Source organism: Streptopelia decaocto (assembly GCF_964273445.1).
Source record: "Streptopelia decaocto genome assembly, chromosome: 20".
In the NCBI taxonomy this organism is placed as follows: Eukaryota; Metazoa; Chordata; class Aves; order Columbiformes; family Columbidae; genus Streptopelia; species Streptopelia decaocto.
This window is the reverse complement of record NC_138675.1, coordinates 1,646,781-1,668,940: the sequence shown is the minus strand read 5'-3', so window position 1 is coordinate 1,668,940 and position 22,160 is coordinate 1,646,781. Positions and strand designations below refer to the sequence as shown.

Below are 22,160 nucleotides of genomic sequence, written 5' to 3'. Positions count from 1 at the left end.
AATGTCAACTCATATCTACCTAATGCTTCTCTGTTCCTCTAGACTTCTCTGGGTGTCCAGTTGTGTCCCCGCGGTGGGACACGCTGTCACACCATCTGCGGCTCCTTTAGGGTCTCATCTGGTCCTTCCAAGGCTTCTTATTCTTAGGCTGGGCTCAGCCCAAGTTTCACCCCTCACGTGTGGCAAGGCGTTTCGTGACAACACTCACCAAAAGCAACAGCGTCCTCCTGCCTCAGCTGCAACACAAGCCGCTCCTGCAAACCAACCCCAAGCTCACCCTCGACGACGCCAAAGAAGCTGCTCAAGCCGCTCCACGGTGCTTTTAATCATTACTTGAAAATCAAGTGCTTTGGAAAGCCCAGCACGCTCCTGATCCCAGAGCCAGGCAAACTCCAGCTCTCCAGCTGTCAAGCATCATGTTTTCCGTTCAAAAAAGGCTCTTTCCAGACAAACCAGCACCTTGCTGGAAAGCTCAGCTGAGCACCAACTCTGTCCGGCGTTCCCACCATAACACTCAGCACATTGCTCAAAACTAAGCCAAATCTCCCCTGAGCAACAGTTTTACTGACCATCGCCCCGCTGACTTAGTCATGACAGCACCTTTGCACTTTTTTTCCTAAATAAAGAACACACTGGAATTACAGAACAGCACAAGCTCGCCAAAAACACCCAGCGGAGAGAGTCCGTCCCTCCACAGCACCCTCTGAAGTCTTCAGAGGTTTTCTCACTTGACCCAAACAAATCTGTAACGTCAACAGTCTCATGATTTAAGCAACGTATTTGTGGTTGCGGCAAGAACGATTCTTGCCGGAAGCTCAAGAAAACAATGGACCCAAACTGATTATAAAAGGGCTCAGTTTTCCCACCTCAAAAATGAAAGTGAGAGCACTAAAATGCTCATACACAGGGAATACATTTCTTGAAGAGCACAGACACCACCGCACAGCTCCAACAGCCCTCCGCAAAATAACCACCCTGCACTTCCCCACCAAAACCAAAGTCACGGCCAGCGACCAACAGCAAAACACGCTCCGGGCTGCCCCTGCCCGGCACGCCGCACCGTTCCCGGACAACGCGGTTGCGATATTTCACTTGAGTGTGGTTTTTTCACTTCACGCTCCCCCCCTACACTGAAAACTTCAGCAGGGAGCAAAAAGCCAGTTTGCCAGGGGATGCTGGCAACAAAACCTCATCCAGGCCACCCCACTTTCCTGCTGATCCCTGCAGTATTTACCTCCCGACTCGGGCCTAGTGGCAGCAGAGAACCCAAGACCTTTAAAAAACATTCGCAGCAACCGCCGGCCTCTCTTTGTAGCCGGGGCCGTTTTGGCGGTGGGATCGTGTATTTTTTTGTGTGAGTGGGAGCCTTGTCCTCCCCATCGCGCGTGGCCTGGCGGGGAAAGCTGCTCGGCGTGACATTCCACCCGAGATCTATTTCCACCGGCCAAGTAAGAAAAAAAAATCAAATCAAATAAATAAATGGCATAAAAATCGGCCCCAGCTGGAAAAACCTGGGTTTCAATTCACGTGGATAAATAACAAAACCAAAGGACTTACCTGGGCAGGAGGAGAGGCAAAACTGAAGAGCGATTTATAATTAAAAGTTTACCCTTGGGGGTCACTGCTGCTCAGGGCGGGGGGGAAAGGGGCTGGGGGACCCTCTGGCTTCCCCAGGGGAAGGGGGTGAACCCCCAAACCAGCCCATTATGGGGGGGCACCCCCTTTCCCCACACCACCCCAGCAGGTGCAGACCCCTCTTTGGGAAGGGGGGTCTCACACACACACACTCACACACAAACCGGAGAGTCCCCAACCGCCACTCCCCACCCCCCGCAGGGCTGAGGGGCCCCCGCGGCCTCTCACCCCCCCAGGGCCCCTCTCGCTGTGTCGCCCCCCAACCCCCGGGGCAAAGGATACTGCTGGGGCGGCTGGGGCGGCAAGGCCCTGATGGTGGGGTGAGGCGCCGGCGCCGCCGCCGGGTGAGGGGGAGCCGGGGGGGGAGGCGGCCCAGCCGCCGCTGCCGCCGCCGCCCCGCTCCCGGGGCCGGTCCCCGCCGCCGCCGCCGCGCCGGGTTTCAAAGCCGCCTTCTGCGGTAAACTCATCGCCAAGCGGAGCCACCACCCCCCGGCGGGGAGCGGGGCCGGGGCCGGGGGGGAGCCGGGGAGCGGGCCGGGGGCCGGTGCGGCGGCCGGGGCAGCGCGGCGGGCCGGCACCGGCGCCGGTCTCCGTGACAACGCGCCTCCCGGAGGGCTCGGCGCGGGGAGGGGACGGGAGAGGGGGCCGGCGGGGAGGGGAGGGGGGGAGGCGGCTCAGGCCGCGCTGCTCATGAGCCGCCGGCGGCGGGGGGTCTCGGTCCCCCTCCCCGGGGGCAGCGGAGCCCTTCGCGGTGGCGGCTCTCGGGCGATGCCGGCGGATTTTCCTCACTGAAGTAGCGGAGCATCAAACATGGCGCTGCGGCCGCCTCCAGCAGTCCGGCAGGACGGACGCTCGGGCGCCTTCGGGCCGCTCCGGAGCCGCTCGGCCCACCGGCGCTCGGCAACCTTCGGCTCTTTCCGGAACCGCTCGCTAGCGAGCGGCGTTCGGGAAACCTCGGCTTCTTCCGGAGACCTTCGCGGGCGCACGCGCTCTCCTTCCCGTTCCCCCCCCCCACGCCGCGCTCAGCCCGGTACCTCCCGTGACCCCCGCGCTCGGGAAACTTCGGCTCTTTCCGTAGACCGAGGCCGTGAGGGAGTTCGGGAAGCTTCGGACGGGCTCGGAGGAGGGATTCCCGCCCAGCAGGGAGGCGCTCGGGGCTCTTCGGAACCTCTCGGGAGAGGCGAGGCCGCAGCTTCGGGCGCTTTCGGCTTAGTCCGGAGAGACTTCGGCAACGCTCGGCTGGGAGGGATCAGCGCTTGGCTGGGAGGGAGCGCCGGGCCCGCACAGCACCGTGGGCTCAATGGCGGAGGGGCTTTCCCCCTCCCAAAACTCACCCCCAGCCCCATCCCAAGCTCCTCGGGTGGCAGGGGCAGCCCCACAGGCCCTCATGAGGCATTGTGAGGACCAGCAGCCCTGAGGGTGACAGGGCTGTGAGGGTGACATGGCGGCTGTGAGGGACCCCGCCTCAGGCACTGGGGACCAGCATGAGGGGCGCTCTGGGGACAACAGGCACCTTCCTCGCCCCCGGGTGCCACCACCTCTGTGAAGAGAAGCTGCTCAATTCATGTGTGCTGTGATTAAGTTACACAAGACGTATCCATCGTTAACCAATTGACGTGATAAATGCTTTCCGACCACCTGCAAAATGAGCTTCAAGTTTTAGACCCTTCTGCACGACAAGAGGGCGACAGAGTTTTAAGTAATAAATTGCTTAGAAGCAAAGTGCTTAGTTTATATTTAACAATTAATAGATGTTTTATAAGTATGAAACTAAACAATTATAGCTAACATCATCAATTATTTCTTAGTATAGAAGTATGTCAACATTTCCAAAAATCGTAATGCATAGGTAATAATTATGTGACTATAAGCAACGCAAGACCATCCAGTCTTTGGAGCTCTGATGGAGGATGCTCCCCAGCGCTGATAAAATGAAGAATGCCGCACGTCACAGGGAAACGCTCCCAGCACCTTAGCAGGTATTGTCACCCTGTGTCACCCCGTGTCACCCAGCCTGAGGTGCGCCAGCCGCTTTAGGAAAGCTTTCTGTAGTTTATTTGCATCCTGTCTGCTGCGTCTCCTGGGCGGCTGCGAGTGTAGGGGGAAGATAATACTTTAAAGCGCTCACAAATAAACTCTTAAAAGCTTCTTTTATTAAAGCAAACAGCTCTCTTGGTGGTGCATTCAGGCAGTTAGCGAGTAACTGGTGCTACAACTAGAAGTAGACAGAAGACAGAGGTCTTGAGCACTAAAGAAAACCCACCCCACGAGTCACATCCATCCACGTCCCTGTATGCGGAAAAGTAATTCTGAGTTTTAAAATACAAAGTTGTAGGGGGAGATTCTCGACTTGGTGTCGTTCGCCAGAGCAAAACTCAGCACAGCGCCCAGTGGCCAAAAAATAGCAGAAGGGCCTTTGTGAGTATGTTTTTCCATTTTGAGCCAGACTCCGAATTACGAAACGATTTGCTGTGTGCAGGTCAGGTTGAGGACACGGCGCCCACGCGGACACGGGAGGACGCAGCTCACCCCGCGCTCCCACGTGGGAGCTCGCAAGAAAACCTCCTGCGACTGGAATAGTTTCTTGCTTACTGAGGTGCTATCTACAGCGTACGGCCACACCAAAACAGCGCCCTACGCAGCGCCAGGAGTTTTTATAGCAGAGGGAAGATGACTTGCAGGCTAGTTCATTTCCCTTTCTCTGCTTTTTCTTCTGCGCTGGGGTGAGGGAAATCCCTGGGATGCGGTGAGCTTACAACTGCCTCAAACTGCTTGTGGGAAATGGGGTGAAATAGGAAATGAGGGTTGTTTTTTTTTAGGGGATAAAGCCCGACCAAGCTTTGCCAGCTGTAAAGAAATCCTGAATGGGGACTATTTGATCTGCAGCCACGAACAAATATTTAGAGGGTGCTCAGGGTATTTTTTTCTGAGCCAGTTTTCCCTTTACAACCAGACCAACTGCTGGTTCTTCACCAAGCAAACTAAAGACTGAAGAGAGAAATGAGAATGACCACAAAAGAAAGGCCAAGTACTCCCCAACTCCCCAAAAACGGGAGAAGAAAGGAGGAACTTTTATCATGGTGGGGGGTTTGCCCAAGGACTGATTGATCTCCAACCACCCCGGAGAGCGTCTGCGCTCCCAACATATCACCTATCTGCAGCACATCATCTACTGGGATGACGGATCCCCCTCCCCAGCTCCTCAGGACTTTGCTGTAATAATTTTGAGGGCGCAAGTAAATCCGTGTGGTTTGGGGGGGTCGGCGCCTGCCCGCCTCCCACGTGTGGCACTTCTGGTACAGCCCTTGGCACGGAAGGAAACGCACACCGAAAAGCAAATGGACATCTATGGCTCGCTCTGTTCTGCAGAAATAGCTGCCTGTAAACACAGCTGCGAAAGAGCCTCCCAGCTCTTTATCTTTAGAGATATCACTTCTTTTTGCCCATTTAGAAAGGAAAAAAACAGCGTTTTCACCGTATTGTCTGCTGAAGCTCCCGAAGCGCGCTAGCCATGCCACGGAGCACTCTGCCTTAAAGCTCCTCCAGAGTCCGCATCTCCAGACAGCCACCTTTTTACCATTTTTCCCCCTAAGAAGAAAAGAAGCAGACAGGTTTCTCACCCCCGCTACCCCACATGGGACAATTTGGCCCACAAACCCAACAGATTGGGTGACCCTAAGCGAGCACCAGCTGGATTCACGCCTTTCCGACCACCTCTGCTTCCTCCCCATTTCATTCTTTCTCTTGATTTCCCTGCTCGCTTTATTAGCACCTGGGGACTGGTGTGTCACCGCGGGCAGCTTGAGTTTATGGCATTGGAGCGTCACCAACCTTCATTTCCAGTCTCACCGGTCTCTCACGTGCCCGGTGCAGCAGAGACACTCACGACCACGCAGCAAAGAGCACGGTAGCACCAGAGCTGTCGGAGAACTTTGGAAAAGCGAGGAAAGGATTTGGGTACAGCAGCAAAAGGGCTGTTTTCCTGCAGGAATTATCTGAGGAAGCTTTTGGCCTGTTTGCTGCCCTACAATCTGATGGTCCCAGTAGGTGACCCAGCACTTTTGGGGGTTAGATCCTACTTGGAGGGGGCAAACTGGGAAGAAGCACGGTGGGCATGGTTGGATTCAGCCTCTCGCACCTCAAAGTCTGGCTCTGCCCCACCAAAGCTGCCAACAAGCGCCATTTCCAGCTCATTTTGGAGGCTCTGGGTGCCTGGTTTTACCCAGCACAGCACAGCAGCACCTCCCTCTTTGGGTTTCTCCTGCTTTTCTCCCCACTGATCCCTTTCCAACACCCTCCAGCCAAAAGAAAACACAAAAATTAAGAAGAAAACTTAAAAAAAAACCCCACAGTTCTGCTTCGAGTTTTCCCCATTCCTCCTCCTGCCCAGGCTCAGCCCTCAGCAAATGTCTCATCCCTGCGGGCCATGACCAGGCGCAAAATAAAGCAAAATAAAGCAAATACCACCCAGGATCAGGCAAGCCCACGCCAGGCGCTGGCACAAGAAGGGGATGATTCACCTCCTGCCTGCGCCCGGTGGTTTCTCAAACATCCCAGCGCCAGGAGCCTTGACCGGGACATTCCCCCCCTGCCACGACTGACCTCAAAATCCTTCCCGCGCTGCAGCCGTGACACCACCTACCCGCTCCCTCACTGCAAGTAAGCCCCCAAAAACCAAAGTATTTCCCTTTTAGATGGTTAAACTACCTCTACCAGCATCTCACTTCCTTCTAGCAGCTGGGAAAACGCCCTTTCGCCTCAACCCTGTTCTCCCTGCTTAATTCCTCTTCGCCTTACGCCCATGCCGCTCCTCTTTCTTTCCTCCCAACGCAGGCACCTTGCCGCATTTTAAACACGCAGGGCCAAATCCAGGCCGAAGCGCCGCGCCTGTGGCGTCGCTCCCTCCCGCCAGCCCAAAAGGGAGAGCGCAGGCAGTGATTTTCTCGGTTCCACCGCCCTCTGCGGGTTTGTGCCATCGTTTCCAGCTGGATCCCAGGGAAAAGAACGGCCACGGCCAGTCTCCCAGCTCTGCAGGGCCTTGCAGAAAGCAAGCACACCAATTATGTTTTGATTCAATCCGAGTGAGAAAAAATAGCCAAAACAGTAAAAGGAAAATATTAAGTCTTATTTATGCAACATTCACATCCCTGCTGGATCAGTCCCGCGCATCGCAGCAGCAAAAATGCTCTGGATTTCAAAAAACTCCCTGCTGATGGAGCAAAACCAAGGGGCTTCATCCAGCCCTCGCTAACAAGCCGAGGCTAAATAATGATCAAGCGCCCAGCATGCTGCTTTGTGGCCGTCAGCCTTCCAAGGTGCCTGCGGTCCAGGTCCTGCCTCGCGTTTTTGGGCAAGCCCGATGGAAACCACAGAGCATCCGCTGGCCCACGGTGCTGAGCTGGCAGCGGCCAGCCGGCATCACCGAGCTAAAAATAAGGCCGTTTGGAGCAGAACGTGCGCAGGGCCCATCCTGCTGGATCCAAGCGCAGCCAAAAACTCACCCGGGAGGAAGAAAAAGCAGCCGGGAACAACCTCCCAGCCAGGGATATGGTGTAGAGGGGGAAGCAAATACCCCCCCGCAGCGAGAACAAGGCTTTTGGGCACAAAAACCTGGTTTTAGCCTCCGAGACAGGCGGCGGACGCCAAGCGCAGGCTGGGAAAAGCCTCTTTGACTCCGTTTTGTCAGAATAGGACTGGTTCATCCATGTGGACACAGACAAAAATACAGATGGGGACACAAGACTCTCCCCGCTATCAGAAAAAAAACAAGTCGTGAGCAGTTCCAGACCCAGTAAAAAGTATTTATTTCAATGACGATAAGCCCCACGTGTAGGGTGAAAAAATAGTTACAAAAAAATCCCCCCCACCCCATCCCGCCTTTTACATATAAATATTAAAAATCCCTTTACATCTTTGCTTTCTGTCTAGAGCAAGAAGGCGCCGCGCGGGACAACACGCAGCGCCTGAGCTACCGTCAGTGCTTTCCTCTCAGAACGGCAAAAGGAAGATTAAAAAACATAAGAACCTTTAAGAAAGGCCCTCGCCCCCATCCCGGCCTGATCTCGCACCGGAGGGACGGAGGTTTGGGGCCGTGTGGCGATTTTGGGGTTTGCAGTTTCCCGGGCCAGGTACAGTGGTGAGCGAAGCTGCGGCAGGAACCGCCTGCGCTTGTCTGGGGAAGCTTTTTGCTGGAAAATTGTGGCCAACATCGCTTCAGAGGAGACAGGAGGGACAACAGGGTGCTTCGTCCACACCGTCACCACCTCGGTGATATCTTTGGCATGTCAACTTTTCCCTTTGCGCCCCAAAATTAAAGCTAATCCCAGGAGTCGCAGCCTTTCCGGGCCCTGCGGCATCCTCCAGCCCCGTCCCAAACGTCCCTGTTGGCCCCAGTTTCCCCTCCAAGGACGGTCCCTCCCGGAGAAACCCGGGATCCAGCTCCTGAGCCACAGGACTGTCACCACAGGACGCTGCACCTACAGCTGCACTGAGTAAGAAACAAAATTAACAATAAATATACTAATCTTCGACTAAAAAAAAAGGCTTTTAAATGCATTTTCCCTGAAATTTTCCAGTGTATTCCACAACACATGAAAAATATATATATTTTTTCCCCCCCCACCCTGAAAAAAAAAATATATCTTAAAATATTTGCTATCCTCGTGTGCGCATCTTTGGAGAGAGGAGGCTATGCCGGGTGTATTAAAATGCGCAGCCAAACCCCCGTGTCCCGGGGTTCCCTTTATCGCCTCGGAAAAAGAGGCATTTTGCCAGGGTGGGGGTCAGGCTGCTGCTTTGCATTTGTGAATTCGGGACAGTGCCCATAGATGCAAATGGTGGGAAAGAAGAGACCCCCAAATCGAAGCTGTTTCACAAACGAGCGGGAAGATGAGGCGTTTTCACAGTGGATCGAACCTCGGACGATATTTGGGACGCTCCAGCTGAGATCTGGGCAATTTGTTGCACGGAGAAGTGGTTTGAGCCTCTTGAAATGAGCAGGGAAATTCAGCCATCGGCAGAGGACAAAACAACCGGCAGCCGGTTCCCGTGGGCACTTGCCCGTCACCAGACTTCGCATTTTTTGGGGGGGTTCATGGGGGAGCCGAGGGGGCAGCCAAAATGCTCCGCGAACTCCCGGGAGTTGGAGACGGTGCCGATGACGCGGAAACGCGAGGGGCTGTGGGGGTCGGTGATGAGTCCCTCGTGCGAGCTCTCCGGCGTGCGAACCGAGCACCACACCTGCAACCGGAGGGCGAGAGACGCGAGTGCCGGCATCCGCAACCACCAGACCCCACTTGGTGCCAAACTGGACCTCCCTATTCATGCGACAGGCACCAACGCAGCTCAAGCACCGGTTTGTCCTGCTTTTTAACCAGCACCGCCCTGATTTGGTTCTCCACCCGCCACACGGCATCACTGCGACCTCAGTTTTGCCATCACACCATGTGGGCACCCCAAAAAACAACGCCCCTGTGTGTCCATCCTCACTGCCCACCACCGAGCGACCTACCTGGGCGAAGCCGACGAAGAAGAGCTGGTGGTTGGTGAGGCCGAGGGTTGGCAGCGTCTCCTCCGCGCCGTTCTTCTTCAGCCAGTTTTGATACGCCTGGAGACCAGGGAGCACAGCAGGCTCAGGGGACAACGCCGATCCCACCGCCCCATGTCACCCGTCACAGTAAAGCCTTTGACACAGTCTCCCACAGCATCCTCACAGCTAAGTTGAGGAGGTGTGGTCTAGACAATAGAGTAGTGAGGTGGGTTGCAAACTGGCTCAAGGAGAGAAGCCAGAGAGTGGTAGTCAATGGTGCGGAGTCCAGTTGGAGGCCAGTATCTAGTGGAGTGCCTCAGGGGTCAGTACTGGGGCCAATATTATTCAATATATTCATTAACGATTTAGACGAGGGAATTGAGTGACTATCAGCAAGTTTGCTGATGACACTAAGCTGGGAGGAGTGGCTGACACGCCAGAAGGCTGTGCTGCCATCAGAGACCCGGACAGGCTGGAGAGTTAGGCGGGGAGTAACCTAATGAAATTTAACAAGGGAAAGTGTAGAGTCCTGCATCTGGGCAGGAACAACCCCAGGTTCCAGTATAGGTTGGGAAATTACACATTAGAGAGCAGTGTAGGGGAAAGGGACCTGGGGGTCCTGGTGGACAACAGGATGACCATGAGCCAGCACTGGGCCCTTGTGGCCAGGAAGGCCGATGGCATCCTCGGTTGTATTACAAGGCGGGTGGTTAGAAGATCGAGAGAGGTCCTCCTTCCCCTCTACTCCGCCCTGATGAGACCACATCTGGAATATTGTGTCCAGTTCTGGGCCCCTCAGTTCCAGAAGGACAGGGAACTGCTGGAGAGGGTCCAGCGCAGGGCAACGAAGATGATTAAGGGAGTGGAGCATCTCCCTTATGAAGAAAGGCTGAGGGAGCTGGGTCTCTTTAGTTTGGAGAAGAGGAGACTGAGGGGTGACCTTATTAATGTTTATAAACATATAAAGGGTGAGCGCTACGAGGATGGAGCCAGGCTCTTCTCGGTGGCAAACAATGATAGGACAAGGGGTAATGGGATCAAGCTGGAACACAAGAAGTTCCACTTAAATTTGAGAAAAAACTTCTTCTCAGTAAGGGTGACAGAGCACTGGCCCAGGCTGCCCAGGGAGGTTGTGGAGTCCCCTTCTCTGCAGACATTCAAAACCCGCCTGGACGTGTTCCTGTGCGACCTCACCTGGGCGTTCCTGCTCCAGCAGGGGGATTGGACTAGATGATCTTTTGAGGTCCCTTCCAATCCCAAACATACTGTGATACTGTGATCTCCCCACCTACCCGGTAGGCGGCCTTGAGGCCCCCGTTGTCGGCGATGTTCTCCCCAAGGGTGTGCTTGCCGTTGATGGCCTCGCCATTGACCGTGTAGTTGCCGTACTGCTCCACCATACACTCCGTCTGCCGCTTGAAGGCCTCCACCGAGGAGTTCTTCCACCAGGGCCGCAGGTTGCCGTCCTTGTCGTATTCCCGTCCTGCCAGAAAACATAGCGGGTCCCTTCTGTCACCTCAACGGCCAACCCAGCAGCAGCCCACCCGCCTGTCCCCAGCCATACCTTGGTCATCAAAGGCGTGCGTCAACTCGTGGCCCACCACCACGCCAATCCCACCAAAATTCAGCGACCTGCAGGAGGGTGATGCTGAGATTTAAAGAGTACCCGCTGCTCCCCACAGCCATGGAACGTAGCCTCAAATTTTGGGATGGGAGGAAATCTGGGAATCCTGCCCTGCCTGCTTTCCTGAGGCTCTTACTTGGGAGACGCGCGGGTGTAAAAAGGGGCCTGGAGGATGCCGGCTGGGAAGACGATCTCGTTCTTGGTGGGAGAGTAGTAGGCGTTGACCGTCGGAGGAGTCATGCTCCACCTGTGGGGACACGGACACGGCCAACGTGGCAGCACAAACCCATCAACAATGTTCACCCCAAAACCATCCGCTTCTTATGGTACAAAGCCATCAGCCCAAATTTAACTCGCCAAGCCCAGCGTGGCCTGGTGGACACCAAATTCCAGATACTGTGATATTCACAGAATCATTTAGTTGGAAGAGACTCTCAAGATCACTGAGTCCAAGTGATAAGTGTAATGAGGAAGTAGAGCTGAGGACTTACTGGTCCCGGTTTGGTGGTTTGCGGAGCTGGTCGGCGGTGACCCTGGCTGAGAAGTTGTAGAACTGCATGACGTTCTCAAAATAGAGGTCGGACGTGGCCTCATACTGCAAAAAAGCAAGGTGAGAGGCACGTGGTGACTGCCTGGCCTCTCTCCTCCCTTCACGGTCATGTTCCATGGTCACATTTGAGCCTCGGAGCCAGCTGAGTTACAACTGCTCTTGTTTCTCCAACATCTGCAGAGTCTCGGGAGGGTGATGAATCACAGTTATGGAAAATAGCTCCTCCTCTTCCCGGGCAGGGATCCCAAGCCCCAGTCACCCCAAGACTGGCCGGCAGCTCTCCAGGAAGCCACCAGAGAAGGGCCAAGGACACTGGTGAGACCCTTCTGGAAGAACCCTGGTGCTCAAGGCTGCCCTGAGGCCATGGTGGTGGGCTCATGTCCTGCTAGTGAAGAGGGGAATAGGAGACCCGGGGACATCTGACCAACTCACATCATTAAAGACTTTATCCAGTTCCTTGGGGTCCATGATGAACTTGGGGTAACCGATCATGTTGTAGATGGCATCTGCCTGGGGGCGGGACAAGACCCAAAGTGCTGTTGGTGCCAGCGATGGAAGGATGGGTTCCACCACCGTCACCTCCTCAGCACCTCCTCACCTTCTCTTTGGCCGATTTCCTCGTCTCCTCGTCCATCCACTGCAGAGTCTCCAGGCTTTCCTTGAAAGCTGTTTTAATCTCCGCAATCATTTCCTCAGCCTAAACAAAACACAAAAGCACAGCGTCAGCCCGGAGAGCCGGCGTCCCACCGGAGAGTCCAACGAGCCTTCGCGCCCTTGAGGAAGAGGCCAGGATGCCAATACGGCACGTAGAGCGGTGAAAAACCCACTGAGCAGAGATGCAGAGTAGACAAAAGGTGGGCAGAGAAACATTGGCTGGCCCAACCATCCACCGCGGTGGTGGCTCGCGCGCTGCTCGCTTGGGGACGTACCACCTGCTTGCTGTCCTCGGCGAAGGTGGCCTTGACGAACATGGCCCCCAGCGCGAAGCCCAGGTTGTTGTCCGTGTCACTGATGCAGAACTTCCAGCGCGGGAGGCAGGTCTGCGTGGGACAGGAAGCAGCCGTGGGTGGGGGGCACGGCCAGAGCCACCCACATTCCCACCCCTGAGAGATGGGGTCCACCAGAGCTGACACCCCAAAACCTGCCCCACATCTCTTCTATTTGGATGTGACATGATGGTGACTTTTCTTAAAAATCTATCACCGTTTTAAAAGCGATTTGGGGGCTCCCCCCTCACCTTCTTCGTCCCGTACATCACTTCCATGAATTTTTCCTCAGCATCCTGGAAGCGCTGGTCAAGGAAGGGGCTGGTTTTCCGCACCAGGTTCCAGATCATATAGTTGTTGAGGAGGCTGCAGCGAGAGCCGGTGAGTGGGGACAGCAGGACATGCCAGCCCCCCCAAGGCATCCCCCTGTGCAGGCTGGGGGCTCTCACCATTTATCGGTGGCCAGGATGAGATCTGAGACCTGCTCCAGGTACTCCTTGGCGTAGACCACGACAGGCTCCGACTCGTTGAGCTCCACGGGGTAGAAGACCGTGGAGAGGAAGGGCATCCAGTCCACAGCTGGTGCCAGCTCCTGCAAAAGCCACGCTGCCACTACAGCCCCAAAAATGGGGGGAACAGCCGCTTCCCAACCTGGAAGCGGCCGCATCAGCCGCCGTTGGAAGGATTCAGCTGATTTTGCAGAGGCTGGTTCCCATCGCAGCAGCATCCTCCAAAGGTCAGAGGGGAGTAAACTATTTCCTCCCGCAACGGAAAAGAAAGTGGGGCGGGTGTCAAAACATGTTGACACAACCCATTAAGGCCCCTTTGGGGACACAGGGAGGCGACCACGCTGACGTGCGCAGCTGGAGCGGCGGCAGCACCGTGACGGGACGGCCCCGGGGGTGGCCCGGGATGGGAGGAACGGGTCAGGGTGGGATTTCCCCAAGGAGGACACAGCCCAAGCTCTTGCACAAGAGCTTCCCACATGGCGTTGGCCAGTGTGAGGCTTCCTCAGAAGAACCACGTCACCTCCATCCCGCTTTGCAAACCCCGGCAGAGCGCTGAGGTTGGCCAAGCCCATCTCTACCTTCAGGTCTCCAGCCGTCATTTTATGGTAGATGACCTCCTCGTCCCGGTGCTTCTCCTGCGGGATGGTGATGTTGGCCAACGCCGTCTCAAAATCCAAGATCTGCTGCATCTGCTGTCGCGTCGACTCCTCATCGGTGCCTCCCAGGAACATCCCCAGCTGCACCATGTAGTTCAGGTACCCAGCAAGCACCTACATAGTGGGATCATTGTGGTGGGTGCCACCCACCCATGGCACCTCTGCGGTAAAGCCAGATCTCCCTGACAATCTCACCTTCTCGTTCTCTGTCTTGTTCAGGTAATAATCCCGCGAGGGCAGGCCCAGCCCTGACTGATCCACCTGAATGACGTTGCTGTTGGAGTTTTTGGAGTCGGCGCTGACATAGACGGAGAAGAAGGGCGAGGTGCGGTAATGCGCTGTCACCTCCCGCAGCGTCGCGTTGAAGTTGTCACCGGCCCAGGGACCTGTGATGTTCCAGCCACCCAGCTGGGGACAGACAGACAGCAACCGGCTTTTGGGTAAGGAACCACCTGGAATTACTTAAATATGCCCAAATTCTGGGGGAAAGCATCTTGCAATGGGGCTAAAACCCCCAGGAAGGGCCAGACCTGCCTATAAATCCTGTAAATCCCTGCCTCTCACTGCCCGCCTGCCCTGGGGGATGCTGTTCCCCAGGAATGGGGTCTGGAGGGTGCTGGGACTGCCCATAAGGGAGTTTTTCCCTCACTTTATTTTTCTGCAAAGAAAGGGGACGAACCTTTTGGATGAGCTCCACGAGCGGGGTGGCGCGCAGCTCCTCGATCTTGCTCTCGTTCATGCAGGCTTGGTAATACCGCTGCGCCTTGCGCTCCGCCTCGCTCGACACGTTGGCCGTGGTGTTTTCTGCAGGAGAAACCCACGGGGGTTCATGGGGAGGGTCCCCAGGGATGGGCATCCAGCCCCTACGGGGGCTACCGATGCACACCAGACCCCCCCACCCTTCCACCAAGACACATTCAGCCTCATTTGTCAAAGCCAGACTCCAAAAAGGCCCTGAGGGTTGTGCATCCCATGCCCCCCAGCCCTTTGCAGCCTCCCGCCCCATCTCCTCTCCCACCCGCAGCGACGGCTCCGGCTCTTTGGAGCAGAAAGATAAAGCAAGAAAAGAAAACAAGAAGCACTTTTTCCAGCAGCTCTGATGTTCCCAGCATCATCCAGCCCCCTGCGCTGCCCTTGCCCCTGTGCTGGTGCTCCCCAGCCGTGTTATTTATTGCTGCACGAAGGAACAATAAACTCATTTTTCTCCTCTGCCTCCATAACCATCCTTTTATTTCCCCCCCCGGCTCTAAAATTCTGCATCCCCAGAGGGTGCTGTTTCTCTTTTTTATTATTATTTTCCTCATGACACAGCTTGCACCTTTGCCTTCCCAGCTGTGTGGTTTTATTAACTAAAGGTCCCTCGGCTCGGAGGAATTAAAGGAAATGCCGAACGCGACCGCTTGGCTGGAGGCCCAGTCCCTTCTCCCGGTAAAACCAGCGCCAGATTTCTGCGGGAAGAGCCGGGGATGAAGCCGTTCCCGCGCCACCCCCTGCTCCCAAACAACGCTGCTCTTCCCAAACCTTCTCTTTTCAGATAATCAAGCCCCGGCGCAGTGGAAAGTGCTGATAAGGAGCCAGTTGTTTGCTCAAAGCTTGAACAAACCGTCCCTGCCAGTTGCTCAGATAAGCTGCCCGGGCTTCGGTGTTTGCACGCAGGGGCTGAGCACGGCATCCTCCCTCTGCTGGGGGAGTTTTGGCCCCCAAAAATGGCCAGATTGGCAGCCAGCCCCCCCAAAAAAGATGCTCACAAAGGCTGGAAGCTACAACAGGAGAAAAAACCCAGATCCTTGGGGTGATTCTGGGGTGCTACATGCAGTTTGGGGTGAAAAATCTTGAATTTCAGAGCTGCAAACGTCACCATGGGGTTCGCAGAGCTGAGGCCAAGACCCTTCCCCTACTCGGCAGCAAAAAGCTTCAACACCGCAGTCAAAATCCCAGGGGCATCCAGGAGAGTGAAGGCAGACAGGCCTGTTTCCCAATGTCCGTGCAGCGTGTGCGTCACCGATCGGTTTGACACTGGGGTTCAATCCAACCTTACGTCCCCCAGCAATCCCAGACCCAACGGGGCTCCTCGGTGCCATGGGGTTCCCACCGCCCCCCACACTCACCCAGCAGATGCTTCATGATGGCCTGGTTGTGCTCCCAGAGGTTGTTGAAGGTGCCCCAGCGCGAGTGGCCATCGGGGAGGGGGTTGGCCTTGATCCAGCCCCCGCAGGCATAGCCAAAAAAGTCCTCGCAGGGATTCACCGCCCGGTCCAGCGAGCTGAGGATGGAGCTGGTGACGGAGATGCAGGATTCTGACAGGCACATGGCGGGCGGCCCTGGGTGGGAATCACAGAATCATTTTGGTTGGAAAAGCCCCTCAAGATCATGGAGTCCAACCATAACCCACCCTGTCCCTGCCCCATGTCCTGAGAACCTCATGTCCGTCTGTCCAACCCTCCAGGGATGGCGACTCCAGCACTGCCCTGGGCAGCCTGTTCCAATGCCCCACAGCCCTTTGGGGAAGAAATTGTTCCCCACATCCAACCTCAACCTCCCCTGGCGCAACTTGAGGCCGTTTCCTCTCGTCTCATCACTTGCTATGATGGAACGATGGGTTCAGCTCCTCCGTCCTGCCCCACAACAACGGATGTGGGCAAATATCCCAGCCCACGCCCGAGCATCCTGCCCCACACCTGACCATCCCAACCTGGGGTGAAGGATGCGGGTGAGCATCCCATCCTGTGCTCAAGCAGAGAATCACAGAATCATTTTGGTTAGAAAAGCCCCTCAAGATCATCAAGCCCAACCAGAACCCACCCCTGTCCCTGCCCCACGTCCTGAGAACCTCATGTCCGTCTGTCCAACCCTCCAGGGTTGGTGACTCCAGCACTGCCCTGGGCAGCCCATTCCAGTGCTTGACACCCTGGGACAAGGGATGGAGGTGACCATCCTGTCCTGTGCCCCAGCATCCCATCCCAGGGAACACCCCAGGAACCCACCCTGATCGAGGGTGTAGGATCCCTGCGTGGTGTGAAGACTTACGTGCTCTGTACTGGAAGAGCAGCCCCAGCAGACAGGCCACCAGCACTCCTGCCAGCACCCCCACCAGCACCACCAGCCGCTTCTCCGCCCGCGTCCGCTCAGCCCAGCACCCGGGGCTGCTCCGCGACCCGCGGAAATTCACCTGCGGAAAAAGCAACGTCGTTTCACCACCAGCACTAAAACCCACCGGCGCATCCCCCATTTCGCTCCCTCCAGCCCAACGGCATAAATTTGGCCCCTGGCGCGGTTCGGGCTGGGAAAGGCGGCAGCTGCCTTCCAGGAACCGGCCAGGAAGGGCGGCACAATGGCAGGAAAGGGAGCGGGGCAAGCGTTTCGGCGGGCTCACCTGCTACCCTGTGCCATCCCCAGCCCCCGTGGAACACGGCTGGGACCCCCCGGCCGTCCCCGTCCCCACCAGCAGCACCGGGACAGGGTGGGGGCCGCGGTGACGGCGGGAAGTGCCGTCACAGGATACCCCGCTCTGCCGAAAAACATCCCCAGGAAACATCCCGATGCGGCAGCGAGCGGAGACCGGCCCCACTGCGCAAAGAACCACAGCGGAGCCCTGATTTTGGGGGCTGAAAACACCACTCTGGGCACAGACCGATAGGACAGGGAGCAGGACCAACACCAAGAACATCACTCCAGCCCCAAATCTTTCCCAGCGACGCTGGACATCGGCAACAGTGGGGTTTTCTTCTCACCACCCTTGGCCTTTTTTAAGCTGCTTTCCTGCTGCCCAAGGAGGAATTAACCTAATCTCTTTTGTGCAGGGACAAAATTCCCACTGCTGTGATAATTGCTCACCCCGGGAAGGGGTTCGGGCAACAGAAAATCTGGGTGCTGGGGTGTTGTAAACAACTGAGCAGGATCTGGCCCCTGGGAGGGAGCAAAGGGCAGCAGGAGCCAACGTGACTCTGCCCACACCGGACTTTGCCCCACGGAAAAGCTGGTCCTGGACACAAAACCCTTTGCTGCTTGCAAAGACCTAAAATCCCCGCTTTTTTCCCCCCTAAAAACACACGTGCAGCCCTACCTGGAAGCCGTTGGGGTACCCATCGCCTTCGCCGATGGAATCCAGGGGGTCTTCATCATCCAGCGTCGCCCGCTTGTAGGTCGACATCTGCGCGGGGGGAGATCGGCGAAGGGAGCTGAGCGCCAAAAGGTGGAGGAAGAGGAGGAGGAAGGAGGACGAGGAAGGAACACGCACCCTCTAAAGCCGCCTCCTCCTCCGGGGAGCTAAATCCCGAATGGCTCCGGGGTAGCGAAGCGCTGAACGAACGCCGGAGGAAGGTTATGGAAGAGCGAAGGGGAGCGGGAGCCAAACGCTGAGCGCAGCCCGAACCCGCCTCGCTCTCCCCCGGGGCCGCGTTGTGCAACCTCCCCCCGGCTGGAATAACGCCGGGTCCTCCTCCCCCGGCCCCGCGACACACAACGGGGACAGGGACCCCCCATGCCAGGGACCTGAGAACGGCTGGTACCGGAAAAAATTGGCTTTTCACCCCAAAACTACCGTCTCGCTCTCACTCTGTGAACCCTGCGCACCCCAAAACACCCCGTGGGGTCCCTCCGAGCACCCGCAAGCGACAGCACCTTGAATTTCGGCTGCCAACAGGCTCCCTCCTGGCTCCTCGTCCCCCCGGGCGTTATCTCGTGCTGGTGCCCGGCTCTTATCTCATCCCCGGCAGAAAAACAAGGGGAAACCTCGTGGGTTGGCAGTCGGCCCTTATCGTGCCGCCGTTTCCTTCCCTGGCACGGCCCCGTCACCCAGCGGATTGTCCCCAACCAACCAGCAAGGGGGTGAGCGCCCCAAAACCTCCGACACCGCTGGGCCGAGCGGCCCTGGGCACATCCCTTCACCCTCGGGGGCGCACCCATTTAATGTCCCCATCCCGCTGCCATCGTCCCCAAAGAGACACCGCGTCAATCCCCACCCAGCCCAGCCGTGCCTCAGTTTCCCCCGGTGCTGTTCTCAGCCCCCATAACGGCCTCCCCGATTGCACAACCCTTTGCATAACTAATAACAAACCCCAGCCCCTCCCCAATCGCAGCCTGGGTTTCATTAAGCCACAAAAAAACCCACCTGGGGAGGAAAACGGGTTAAAAGAAAAAGGCAGTTTCCCTCCTCAGTTGTGCAAAAAGCTCCATTTCCAGCCCCAAAATCTCCCCCGGGGTGCCCTGCGAACCACAGAGGGAAAGAGCTTTAACTGCAAGATTTTATCGCTGCTGAAACCTGATTTTTTGGGTTTGTTTTCCCATCCCCTTTCACTTCTTCCCCAGCCCCTATTTGTGCACTTTGCACATGGCTCAAACTTGCAGCTCCGGACACAAATCCCCCCCAAACACCAAATTCTTTAAGTCCCAGGTCTCAGCCAAAACTTTCACTCCATTTCCTGAGGAAAATCACCCTTTCTTTCCATTTTTCCAGCAATCCCCCGCCCCCCCAGCCTGAAAACAGCAGGAAAAACATACATTAAAACCCTACTTTTTTCTTGCACTAGGATGCGCTGGCTTAATCCTGGTTTAGACACCAGAGAATCCAAGCGGAGCTTAAACCCACCCAGAGGGCACCAGGATCAAACCCCCCCGACCCTTAATTTGGTCTGGTTAGCACCCATAGCCCCACTTTCCCCACGGGTGCTCCCCACCTCTGGGTGCTCCCCACCTCGCCAAGCGGGATCGTTTCTCTTTTGGGTCAAAACCGGGTGGTTTTGGTTCCTCCTCCTCCTCCTCCCCGCCCCCACCTCTGTTGTTTGCTTAAACCACCAAAAAAGCTCATTTCCCCCGCTCCAACGGGGTGCGGGACACCCAAGGGTGTAAGGGGAGCACCCACATTTTACCCCCCCCCCCCCCCAAAGGTTTTTCACCCTCTTTCCAACTTACAAAACTCTTCGCACAGCCTTAAATCGCGTGTTTTTCTCCCAAATCAACTCTTGACCTTATAAACAATAAACCCCACGTGTTCGGAGCCTGCGCGCCCAATGGAAGGTCCGGGGGGCCACCCCAAACCCTGCTGCCCCCGCACCCTCCTGGGGAGCCTCTCACCCCGGTTTCGGGGCGCCCCAAACCCCCCACACCGGCCGCTTTCAATTCCCACCCGGGCGCCATTTCGGAGGCAGCGCGGTCGCTTTCGCAGGCGATGGCGCTTCCCCCAACCCATCCGCCCCCCCAAGTTCATCCTGACCCCCCTCAATGTCCTCGCACCCCTAAACCTCCACCCCGCACCCCCCAGCACCCATGGGTGCCCCCTGCACCTCCCCAAGCGGGGGCAGCACCCACCGAGGCTTAGGATTTTAATGAGGATGTCCAGGGTGTAATTAGCAACCCGGGTGTTAACTAGGGGGCCCCGGTGTTAATTAGGGACCCCTGCTGTTAATTAGGGGAGCTGGAGGGGTGGGGGGTGCGCACCCACTTTTGCAGGGACCCCCGCCTGCAGATGAATTTTAAAAAATAAAGGAATAAAGCTTAAAAAGGAGCAAAAAAGGGTTAAAGTTTGTAAAAAAAAAAAAGAAGGGGGGAGGAGCCCAGTTTGCAAAAAACCCGCCCAAAGTGGGTGCTGGGGGGCACCCCTGTACCCCTCTATTTGCAGAGGGAAACCCGGTGCTGGTTTGGGTCAAGGGCTGGGTGCTGTGCAGGGGTTTGTGGGGGACACCCGCTTTGGGGTCCCCCCACATGCCGGGGAACCCTCTGGTCACAAAGCAAAGCCAGCTGGGGGAGTCGATGGGGAAGCGGGGGCACCCAAGGGTGCGATGGGGGTCCCTGGGGGGTGCATTGGGGTTCAATGGGGGGTCCCTTGGAGGGGAAATGGGGGTTCCCTTGGGGTGCATGGGGTGCTATGGGGGGGCAATAAGGGTTTCCTTGGGGTTACAGAGGGGTCCCTCGGGGGTGCACTAGGCTGCTATGGGGGTTCCTTGGGGATGCGGGGGGGTCCCACGGAGGGGAAATGGGGGTTCCGTGGGGTGCTATGGGAGGGCAACAGGGCTTTCCTCGGGAGGTGCAGGGGGATCCCTTGGGGCTGCAATGGGGCATCCCACGGGGGTGCAATGAGGTCCCTCGGGGGTGCAATCGGGGTTCCTTTGGGGGTGCAGGGAGGTCCTATGAGGGGGTAAAATGGGGGTTCCCTTGGGGTGTATGGGGGTCCCTCGAGGGTGCAATGGGGGATCTCTCGGGGGTGCAACGGGGGGTCCCCCGGGAGCCGCGTCTCCCCGCGCCCCGTTCCAGCCAAGTGCCGCATCCCCGCCCACCCCCAGCTTTGGGGTGCCGGGGGTCCCCACTCACCATGGCCGCCCCCGCGGCCCCGCCGGGGCAGCGCCCGCCGAGCCCCGTCCCGTCCGCTCTGCTCCCGCCGCGGCCTGCGGAGGGAGCCGAGCGGGGACGGACCGGGCCCGGGAGACCAATGGGGCCGGGGGGGCCGGGCTTGCTCGCCCGCCTCTTTAACTCTTTCGGGAAGGGGCCAGACGCGGGTTGGGGGTCCTCAGTGTGTTCCCCCGACCTCCAAAGGATCCCCCGGATAAATCACTGCGGCTCACTCGCTGCAAAGGCCGCGGCGTGTGTGCTGGAGCGTGCAGGCGGTTCGGAGTGTGCAAGCACACGGCGTTGCGATTGTGCAAGCCCGCGGTCGTGCAAACGTGCAAGCGTGCGGTTGTGCAAGCCCGCGCTTGTGCGAGCAAAGCGGGTTTGCCGGCAGCCAAACGCGCAGTCGTGCAAGGGGGCACACGTATGATTTTACAAGCATCCACACGGGTGACTGTGCAAGCGTGCAAATGCGCAACCGTGTGCAAGCATGAAATCGTGCAAGCACACAAGCACACGAACGTGCAAAGCGTGCAGGCACCCAACCGTGCAAACCTGCAATTTTACAACCATGCAATTATGCTGGCTTGTGAGCACGCCAGCGTGTAGTTGTGCATGCTTGTAAGTGTGCAACCGTGCAATTGTGCATGCTCCTAAGTGTGCAAGAGTGCAACTGTGCATGCTTGTAAGTGTGCAAGCGTGCTCCTCTGACTGCACCCTCGCCCCCCGTGTGTGACGAGCCCCCCGCAGGGGTTTGGGGTCCAGCCTGTGCGCGCTGTGCGTTGCAGCGAGTTCCCCGGATCGCTGCATTCCCTGGCGGGGCTAATGAGCTTTTTAATGAGCTTTTCATCACCGCCACCCACCCCCAGCTCCTGTGGGGTGAGAGGGATGGGGGGGGACACAGTGGCACCGCCCCGGTCCCCCGTGCCGCTGGCGGGCTGAGCACCGACACACTCATGTCATGCGTGGGGCTGCAAAGGGCTCGGCCGGGAAAACCCTGGGGGGGATGCAAAGAGGGGTCGGAGGGGTTCGGGGGGTGCAGGAGCCGTGTCCCTCCCCGTCGTGTCGGGGCGGTGTGGGGACACCCTTGGTGGCACCCCCAAGTTTTCAGGGAGTGGATTTTTGGGCTTCCACCGCCACCTTCTGGGAAGCCACCCGCGGCTCTACGGTCCCCGCGATGGGGAAACCGAGGCAGGGGAGGGCACCCTTGCGACGAGCCCTTGTTTACTGTAGGACCTACAGTAAAGCCCGTTGGGGCCGGGCGCGCTCGTGGGCTGCAGCAGGAGCCTGCGTGGGGAAACTGAGGCAGGGACCCCCCCCCCCGCTTCTCCATCACCCCCATCCCAAACACA

General features: G+C 57.3%; 2 protein-coding genes across 15 annotated transcripts in view; both read right to left on the bottom strand.

Annotated features, from left to right (window-relative positions):
- The window catches only part of EIF4G3 (eukaryotic translation initiation factor 4 gamma 3), a 128,647-nt gene extending 126,071 nt beyond the window's left edge, over positions 1 to 2,576 (bottom strand). For 3 of the 6 annotated variants that reach the window (XM_082070107.1, XM_082070109.1, XM_082070108.1), the window contains exon 1: positions 1,918 to 2,576. In XM_082070107.1, coding sequence (XP_081926233.1) covers positions 1,918 to 2,102 — 185 coding nt within the window. In that variant the 5' untranslated portion in view covers positions 2,103 to 2,576. The remainder of the gene's footprint in view (positions 1 to 1,917) is intronic. The other 3 variants (XM_082070110.1, XM_082070112.1, XM_082070111.1) reach the window with 1 other exon arrangement.
- A 4,839-nt stretch (positions 2,577 to 7,415) lies between these two features.
- Positions 7,416 to 20,868, bottom strand: ECE1 (endothelin converting enzyme 1). 9 transcript variants are annotated; one of them, XM_082069934.1, is made up of 22 exons: positions 20,794 to 20,841; positions 19,399 to 19,453; positions 18,599 to 18,693; positions 18,109 to 18,189; positions 17,726 to 17,787; positions 17,552 to 17,638; positions 16,516 to 16,657; positions 15,597 to 15,809; positions 14,168 to 14,292; positions 13,684 to 13,896; positions 13,411 to 13,602; positions 12,773 to 12,915; positions 12,575 to 12,689; positions 12,267 to 12,377; positions 11,936 to 12,034; positions 11,770 to 11,847; positions 11,279 to 11,382; positions 10,924 to 11,034; positions 10,728 to 10,795; positions 10,456 to 10,646; positions 9,146 to 9,241; positions 7,416 to 8,874 (listed from the first exon to the last, which is right to left on the bottom strand). In XM_082069934.1, the coding sequence occupies exons 6-22, from the start codon at positions 17,636 to 17,638 to the stop codon at positions 8,698 to 8,700; spliced, it is 2,265 nt and encodes a 754-aa protein (XP_081926060.1). In that variant the 5' UTR covers positions 17,726 to 17,787; positions 18,109 to 18,189; positions 18,599 to 18,693; positions 19,399 to 19,453; positions 20,794 to 20,841; the 3' UTR covers positions 7,416 to 8,697. The 9 variants fall into 9 exon arrangements, with proteins under 9 accessions (XP_081926060.1, XP_081926061.1, XP_081926063.1 ...); XM_082069935.1 differs by lacking the exon at positions 19,399 to 19,453 and having other exon boundaries at positions 20,794 to 20,868; XM_082069937.1 differs by lacking the exon at positions 18,109 to 18,189.
- Positions 20,869 to 22,160: the final 1,292 nt, after the last annotated feature.

Excerpts from the sequence above, each read along its gene's own strand:
- ECE1 (XM_082069933.1), bottom strand. Across the intron at positions 13,603-13,683 it reads ACAAGACAGAGAACGAGAAG|GTGCTTGCTGGGTACCTGAA; the intron begins GTGAGATTGTCA and ends CCCACTATGTAG. Across the intron at positions 10,647-10,727 it reads GCACGCCTTTGATGACCAAG|GACGGGAATACGACAAGGAC; the intron begins GTATGGCTGGGG and ends GTTTTCTGGCAG.